Consider the following 8954-nt stretch of genomic DNA (forward strand, 5'->3'; position numbering starts at 1 on the left):
GAGATCTGATAAGCCATGGAGGTGGATAAGCTCTACATTAACCTGACCCCTCTCCTGGGGCAGGCCATGTTTGGGCCAAGGTTTGGACAGCACATTTGTAAGTCAAAACTGGTTAAATGACAGAATCAAAGTGACAGAAAAGTGTGCAAAGAAGTTCAGATAAAGAAGTCGACCAGTTCTAACGACAGTGCCCTCCAGTGATTTTTTTATATAGTATCTTTGCCTTCCCGTTCCTACATCATTTCATATTTGACTCGGCCTTTCCTATTTTTTGAGGAAGGTGAATAGTTACAGTTGTTTTAAAAGTAGGAAATCCTTCGATATATCTGTACTTTTTTACTTCAACTATGATAAGAAAATACAATGAAGAAACATAAATTGCTGCCAGCTATTGCCCTGATACGGTAACCGTAATATTTCCATACTTCCACAAAACATCATCCACCTTTCTACATAGCCAAAATGGATCTGTCCACTGTAGGGAGAATACATTGTTTAATCAGTAAACAGTCCTTTCTTATCTCAAAAGTTTGTTAATTTGGCCCATATATGGAGCAAACTCATGTTCCAACAAATATTCAAGAATATTATTTTGTATTTAAGTGCATATTTGTGACCCTTTTCGTCTTTTTACTGCATCTTTTCAAGCCAAAGCAAGACAACATGATACGTTTAAAAGACGCGCCATGTGTTTTCAATCGGCCAGGCTCCGGGCCGGCCCGGGAGCATGGGGACCCCCTGGGACATTGATTGACAGGGATATGATGACTTTTGCATCTCATCTGACTTCGGGAATCGTCGGAAACCAATAGTATTCCTTTTTTTGTAAGATTAATTCACGGCATACGTTCGTGTGACACCATATTTGGAAGTGCCATATGCTGGGGGAGGGGTGTGTGCCTGGTTGTATGTATTGAGTTTATGGGCTGTACCATTCCTGGGGACCACACGACTCCCAGATAATTTGTATGAAAAAAAAGCATATTTCGGTAATATCTTCGTCATATATGTGATTTGGTGAACAAATATTACTAACAACCTTAACCTTGTGTTCACATAACTGCTAGTGACCATCATTTTGGCAGTATTTTGATGTGTTTTTAAATAACTTTAAGACAAACGGACGGCAGTCTTTGAAACCGGAAGTTGAGATTCGGCCGTAATTTTATTCAAACCTTTGACTATTTCCTTAAATATAACTTGATGGATGTTATGTACATATACTTTTGTAAGTTGTGTCCAAGTTTCGTTGTAGTAGGATGAAAAATGCCTACGCTACAGGGTTGAAAAGATAGTAACCCCTACGTGCCCCCAGACCCACGCTGGGACACTCTGGGGGCACCTTAATCCGAAAACCACTCTGCAAAAAATTGTAATATGATAGTGCATGGAGGTCATAGTTCAAAAGTCCCGCGCTGTGATTGGTCAGCTCGAAACGGCCGCCCTTTTACGAAGTTGTTTTGTGCTGCGATTTTCAGTTTCCGTCGTCTTTTTTCGCCAGCTGCTCCGTTTCTCTCTTAGTTTCTGTCACCGAAAGGTATATTGCAGCACAGAAAAGCCGAGAATGTCCTTCTCTAAGGCGAAGATCAAGCGATATTACGACGATGCTGGTAAGAAAAATCATATTTATTTGTTACGCTATCACACTGACAAGAGCATGAAACCTTGGCCCAAAAATTGGGGGAGGGCGCGATATGTTTTGCAACGATTTTCTCTTATAATTTGAACGATTTGAACCTCAGTAATAGTGCTCTATTATAATATGTCCTTCTTAAAACACACAGACACACATAGACCACTGATTATGTTTATTTGTTCGCTTCATTCCACACATGTATGTTTGGAAGGGTTCCGAATCTGTCATGGCGAAAATAAGTTTTATGAGGCAGCTAGCTGACAGTTTGTCTCTGAAACCAAGAACTGAAGGAGGTTCTTGCTGAAACATAACATATAACCACAGCTCTGAGCTAAAACCTGGGGTAAGCTGAAAGAATATTTGATAAAAGTTCCCCAAGATCACTATTTGGTATACAAAATAACAAATCTTTATCAATAATGGAAACTTTTGTTGTTCAACTTGTTCAGTTGTTGTCCTTGATAATTTAACGTTTATTATTTCGCTACACATGGTCTCTTGGTGCTGTGTAGAAATTTTATGTAGCACAAAGTGGAGTTACCCAATGTGCTGTGTCTGGTCAGGTACAGTAATCAGGACTTAATTTGACATTTTGGGTATTTTGGCCTATACCTACATTTGTAAATGATTTTCATCTTACAGTATGAAAACCCCTAATAATTGAATAATGTAGAGTTTGCAGACCCTCTAGTCTGTGTAACACAAACTCCGCTGTACAGGGCTGTAGCTGGCCCCTCCCCGCGGCGGATGTTTGGCGGGCTGCTATAGGGCTACAGACCCTCAAATTCATGAATATTATACCTGATGTGTTTCCCCAGGCTGTGCCCCACCACCAGGACACTACGAGGTGCAGCAGCCTGAGAACGCAGCTCACGGAGCGGTCATCACCAAATCTGAGCGCTTCAAGGTGCCAAAAGGTGAAGCACAACATACATATATGCATATGTAATGTCATAGATCTGTCTTGCCATTTCAATGTGTCTTTGAGTGTGTGTTGCATTATGTATCTACTAGTACTACAGTAGTAGTAGTTTTTTTGGACTACTTTCATCAAAGCTAAAAGAATAGATGCAAATAGCATTAATGTCAATATTAATTATTATGTAAAATATACAGTACTGGGTTTCTAATGTATATAGATAATGCTGGTGGTGGTGATAAATTTGTACTTAGACCAGTACTACAGTACTAGTAGTTAATTGCAGAGATCCTGACTGCCTGAAAGTGTGAATAACATTTACTACAACTAGGCTAACTAGCTACTAGTAGTAGTACTGCACTGGAGGATGAACTGTGTCAGTGTAAAAGGAAGAAGATGAAAAGATGACAATTATTGTTAGTACTACATGTGTAGTATTGATACTTGTGTATCAGACAGGAAACATGCAGGTGAGTAGATCAGATTTAAAAGTAACTAAAAGTTAAAACTATTTAACTATTTTCTGTCCCACTAGATCCCCCTCCTCCCCCCTCGTCTGGGAAGCCAAGCCGTACCAAGAGCAGCTCCACCAGTAACCTGAGCGCATCTGGAGACGGACTGGCCAAGAAACTCTTCCCTGGAGGGACCCCTGGGGTGAGTATCATCATGTTGTGCCCTCTTTACACAGATCTGCTCACTTCTCTTAACATAGTTAAATGGGACATAAAGTTGAAATTCCAACATTTGAAACACTAAGGAGAGCCACTACACTTGTTGAAAAGAGCACTGTAAATGCAGAAATGTTCGTGGTGTATTAATGTTTGCGGGTTTCGCGATGACCACTTCACCGCGAACTTAAAACCACTGCGAACATTTTTCTATTATGATATTAGACTGCAGTCTATGGTGTCACCGCGACTTTAAAACCACCACGAAAAGTCTTTTTTCCCGCTACCACGAAATTAAATCCACGCGAACTTAAATTCATTTACAGTATGTGATTGGATCAAACTGTGCAGTCTTGTGAACTTAGAATGTTCTGCACTTGGAGCCCTTGAGGATTAGTTTAAGCTTATAACAATTTTTTTAAATCCACCTTAACACTAACCAATTGGTAATTGGTATGATCAAACCACAAAACAAATGCAGTTATTCTGCATTTCTCTATCTGTTTCTGAGTTATGAATAAATGTATTTTCTTCTGCCTCGAGAACATTTCCTGGATACTATATTTGAATTTGAAGGATAACATTAACGTACTTCCTGTCCCACAGTCTGCAGCCAAAGGCAAGACACCAGACCAGGCCTCTTCTGAGCTAAAGAAAGAGAAGGATCGTCTGGAGCGAGAGGTAAGATGCTTTGACAAAACTGGAAACTTGTGCAATGGTTGAAACAATGCTGTAGTACAGCAGTAATGCTTGTACATTGGAAGCATACATTTTGTATTTGTGCTGTTGTGGGGTGGAGAGGACACCACAAAAATGAAACAGCATCAGATATTTCACCAATAACAATGTGACACAACGTCCTGTATCATAGACATAATCAAAGTCACATGGCAGCAAATTAACGAGTAACTTGTTCCCTTTTAGCTGTGTTTGCTGCAGCAGCCTACAGAGCACGATGCGCAGCTGTCTGCAGCTAAAGAGGAGCTGCAGAAAACAGAGGGGAAGCTGAAGGCTGCGCTCGCCGAGAAAAAGCCTGAATACTCACAATTACTTGTTTTCTTGCAGCTTCGTCGGTTGCTACAGCAGCGTACAGAGCACGATGCCCAACTGGCCGCAGCTAAAGAGGAGCTGCAGAAAACGGAAGGGAAGCTGAAGGCTGCCCTCGCCGAGAAGAACACGCTCACGACCAACGTGGCACAGCTCGAGAGGCAGAGCAAGGAGCTGAACAAGACAAATGATCTGCTCAAGACAAAGGTGAGGAAGGAGGTTTCAGATACAGTCAAACCTAGCCTGAGGGCCATCCTCCTAGCCTGGTATGCAGCCGTACTATAGCTGCTCCCAAGTCTCTTCTGTCCTCTGTCATATTTGCAGAGAGGACAGAAGAGACTCAAGAGCTATTAGGTTCAAGCCTTTTGCTTGCAAGTGACTTCGGAGGATGGTACTCAGGCTAAGTCAAAATTGCCCAAGAAGATCACTCAGTTGATCAAAAAAATCTGGTCTACTCTATGTAAACAGATGGTCACTATAGACAGGATTCTTAAAGTTTGTGTCAATGGGAAAAATTATCAAAGGCACCATCAAAAGGTGGTCACAGATACCAGGTGGTCGTTATATAATGGTTGTCACTTGTACAGGTTTGACTTTATTACTTTGAAAAGTCAAAGCTTTGCAGTGTTCTCATATGTTGTTTTACCTTAATATCACTTGTACAGGTTTCCAGTATGGAAGGCACCAGACAGAGACACGAGAGTGCTCACCAGGACCTGGCTGATACCAGGGCTAAACTACAGGCAAAGCAACAGGTACTTGTACATTATTTCTATGGGTGGATTTCAATTCAGGGTTTGTACATTTGGACCAGGGCAGGGCTCGAAGTTAACTATGTCCCGATGTCCCGAGACCACTAAAATTTAGGCCGGGACAACTGAAAAATCTTTTTGGGACACTTTTGGGACAATAGGAAAATAATCAACGAATCAACATCAGAATGTCCGATCTCCCCGCGGCAGGCTTTTAGCTAGCAATGCGTACAATGTACGGCCTTCGCTAAAAAAATCGCAAAATGTACGCCCTGTTTTTTGGATATACGCCTTTGGTACGCCCTTATTTTCCCCCGGAAACTTCGCTCAAAGTTCAAAATTTGCCGATTCCCGCACCGAGCCGCCATTTTGGGTGATTCTACCTCAAGTATCGCGCAATCTCGCACTCACTCACATCTCGCGAATCGCGAGAGTCGCACCCCATTGGCCATTTCGGCGTGACGTAGCGCGCCCAGGCGCCATTATTGGTGGAATATCTGATATCCCCGCTGTTTTCGCGGGAAAAATCACGCAGGAAAAACTTTGATTTGTTTACGAAAACTCGTCGAATGCCTGAAGTCATGGTGATAAGTACATGTATAGGATTGTTTTGGAGGTTTTTTTTGCTTGTTTGTCGGTAGAATGTGGGAAAAACAACAGCTAATGTGACGATGACATACTGGGGAGGGGGGCGGTGTCGGCACTGAATTCGTAGAAAATGTTGAACTGAGGTCTCGATTTTTTCACGGTAACTTGAGATATTACTTTTGTTGTAGTCTTTATTTTTAAAATATTGATAAATGGATGTTGTTTGTTGAGAAAATTTCGCTTAATTTGCCCTTGGAACACATCTTTTCTGTTATATATTTTCAATGAATTAAATGTTTGTACACATTTTTCTGTAACTGTGTAAAGTTAAAACGCTGATGTTACAGGCTACAAGTAACTTTTCAGTGCATTTATTTTCAGCTATGTTCTTAACAGAGTAGATACACAAAAGAAATATAAGATGTACCTGGCAGTCCTGGCTACACTTTCTCCTCTGTTGGTTTGCAGATTTTCTTGTAGACTTCTTTAGCTTGCTGTTGTTATATATGTAACAGTCAAGTTTCACCTTTAGCAGTAAGGTTAATTTACTCTCCCTGATTGTATGTATTAACTCATGAAACATTATATTGTAAGGAATCAGTGTTATATTACTTGAAAATTACCTCATGTATTCTTTAAGCCATACCCACCTCAGGAATCAGTGTTATATTACTTGAAAATTACCTCATGTATTCTTTAAGCCATACCCACCTCAAATCAAGAACACATACCTCCCATTCTCAGGACAAAAGTAGTGTTGCAGCAAAGACAAAAATTTGGCTCAGCCACGCAGTGCGGAGAGTACAACACATTACAGATGTACACCCTAAAAGAATTCCTAGCTAAAAGCCTGCCCCGCGGTTGTCAGGCGTGCATACTCTGACTTACAGTTGTTGTAATACATAATTTCTGAAAATAGGGTTGGGACAGTCCATCCTCACTTCGGGACAGTTGAAATTTATTTTTGGGACAATGCGGGACAGTAGGGAAAAAAGTTAAGTTTGAGGCCTGCAGGGCTCGAAATGTTACCTTGACTGGACTATTGCTGAGTATATACATGTACAGCTGCAGGTAAGTGCAGGTAAACTAAAATTAAAGTTCTGTACTAGTATGTATTTCTAATGTCTATACATGTAGTATGATGTACCTGCACCTAACCTGCACTGGTGCGTGATAAAGACATCCAGGTGCTTTACTGTGACAATGCTGTCAGTATAGTAGCCCAAAATATAATGTACCTTTAAGTTACCAGTAATCCTTCTGAAACATCCCTGTACTTGTGTACATAAGACTAATTGACCAGTTGAACTCAATATGAGAGTTTGGAATTTTACAAGTACAGTATATAGTGCATTGAGGATTTATGCCCTTTGTAAAATAACCACCTGCACAGAAGTTGTCCAGCCAACAGATAGAGCGTGTGGCTCAGGTTACAAGCTCTAAGGTCTACCTGGGGAAGATATTCAGGGCTCGAAATACCACCTGCATATGCAGTTGCAGTTTGTGCAGGTAAAGTTGGAGTTGTGCAGATATTTCTGGTGTCTACCTGCACCTAACCTGCACTGGTCCATGTACTGGGTTTTATACTGATAAATTTCCTATGATGTAGGTGTATGTGGAATGTTTTTAGCTGCGTTGACTATTTTTAGCTACCTTTATAAAGTATAAAACAAAAATAGCAATGGTTCCTGAACAATTTTAGTATGATCCATATTTCCTAAATTCAGAGTGGTGCAGGTAAAATTTGTCTGGTGCAGGTATTTCAAATGTTACCTGCACCAGTGCAGGTATGCAAAAAAAAAGTATTTCGAGCCCTGATATTATTAATATATTATGTAAGTAAAATAACCACCCCTGTTTCCTCAGGAGCTGTCCAGCCTACAGACAGAGTGTGAGGCACAGGTGCGGAGCCTACAGGCAGACCTGGATGCTGCCAGGACAAACATCGCTGCTCTGAAGGAGAGGAACGAGGCACTGGGTCAGTACTGCACTTTGTCTCTTTGAGAAGAAACTCTTGGAGGGACAAGACGTCCTCTCAGGTTGCCTAGTGATGGAGTTGGTCTTCAATAAAAGAAATTGCAATGCAATAACAGAAAATAGATAAAGTTTCAAGCTGTTTCAACAAAGGTTATGCTGACTTTGTTCACAATTTTTCCTTCCAGCCAAAACCAACCAGGAGATCCAGGTGCTGAGTGAGCAGACAGAGAACGAGGTCTCCCAGCTGCAAAGTATGTATTTCTGTTGTAGAATATACTCTTTGTTAGTCAGTCTAGTGATGGATTTTTCCTGTCGATTTTGACAGATGAGTAGGCAAACAGTCACTTGCCAATGTTTGACATTTTTTCTTTAACCCTTTATTTCCTATCACGTTAGTGCTTACCGACCAGCTGAGATCTGAGAACAGGTCACTGGAGGAGGCCATGGCACAGGAGAAGGAGGAAAGTCAGGTTGGAGATGTTTTGCTTTACTTTGCAGTAGAAGCAAGTTAATTGCACAACGGATAACTGCACACTTCTGTTAATTGCACGGAATCCCAAAGTCCCGTAGTGATGCGGTTGCACCATCCGGACTTTGTTGCACCATTCGGATAATTGTACGAAATGTGCTGGCAAATGGGGTGCAATTGAACAGCTTCTACTGTATAACTGAAATTTGGAGTGAAAAGTACTGATGATTCATGTTTGAATTGTACAATTGGCAACTTCAAAATAGTTGTAATTGTATAATGTACCCATTTGGGGGGGGGGGGGGGGGCAGCCTTTCTTTCTGCACCAATGTCATCCATATTGTAGTCTAACTAATACAATGTACATGTTATATATTTGTGGTGATACGAATCATATCTCCTGATATCCAGACTCTGCAGAAGAAACTCCAGGAGGCCATACAGGAGTCGGAGAGAAGGGTTCAGCAGATATCCGACAGTCTGACAGAAAAATATCAGGTAAGAAACATCTACATTCTAAAGTCTCTACAAGATTTAAGACTCAAAACCAAACCTGCAAAAAATATAAACTTGTGCTGCAAGGTAAAAAGATTCTGGTGTGGTATTATGAATCACCAAGCTACTATTCGAGGGGTGTCCCAACATCCTAAGGATGAAATTACATTCTGAAAAAAAGAAATTAGACGCCTGTTTTGAAAGGGGACGCCTGAAATACATACACCTGTGTTCACCCCACAGACTGCCACAGAAATGGAGTATTTTGAGCCCTAAGATAACTGTAAATGCCATGCTACTTTAAACCTTTAACATAGGTTAAAAAGTTATATTTCTATTAAATTGTGCAACAAATAGTATTACATGTTCTGTACAGAATGCTGTAGAACGTCAGGAGAAGCTG

General features: G+C 41.0%; 1 protein-coding gene across 1 annotated transcript in view; it reads left to right on the forward strand.

Moving 5' to 3' along the window:
* The first annotated feature begins 1564 nt into the window (after positions 1 to 1564).
* The window catches only part of LOC118419258 (hyaluronan mediated motility receptor-like), a 7499-nt gene continuing 109 nt past the window's right edge, over positions 1565 to 8954 (forward strand). The window contains exons 1-11 of the mRNA XM_035825605.1: positions 1565 to 1610; positions 2455 to 2553; positions 3091 to 3209; positions 3830 to 3904; positions 4148 to 4477; positions 4936 to 5025; positions 7477 to 7588; positions 7773 to 7838; positions 7984 to 8057; positions 8468 to 8554; positions 8928 to 8950. Coding sequence (XP_035681498.1) covers positions 1565 to 1610; positions 2455 to 2553; positions 3091 to 3209; positions 3830 to 3904; positions 4148 to 4477; positions 4936 to 5025; positions 7477 to 7588; positions 7773 to 7838; positions 7984 to 8057; positions 8468 to 8554; positions 8928 to 8950 — 1121 coding nt within the window. The remainder of the gene's footprint in view (positions 1611 to 2454; positions 2554 to 3090; positions 3210 to 3829; positions 3905 to 4147; positions 4478 to 4935; positions 5026 to 7476; positions 7589 to 7772; positions 7839 to 7983; positions 8058 to 8467; positions 8555 to 8927; positions 8951 to 8954) is intronic.

The sequence above is a fragment of the Branchiostoma floridae genome, chromosome 7 (genome assembly GCF_000003815.2).
Source record: "Branchiostoma floridae strain S238N-H82 chromosome 7, Bfl_VNyyK, whole genome shotgun sequence".
In the NCBI taxonomy this organism is placed as follows: Eukaryota; Metazoa; Chordata; class Leptocardii; order Amphioxiformes; family Branchiostomatidae; genus Branchiostoma; species Branchiostoma floridae.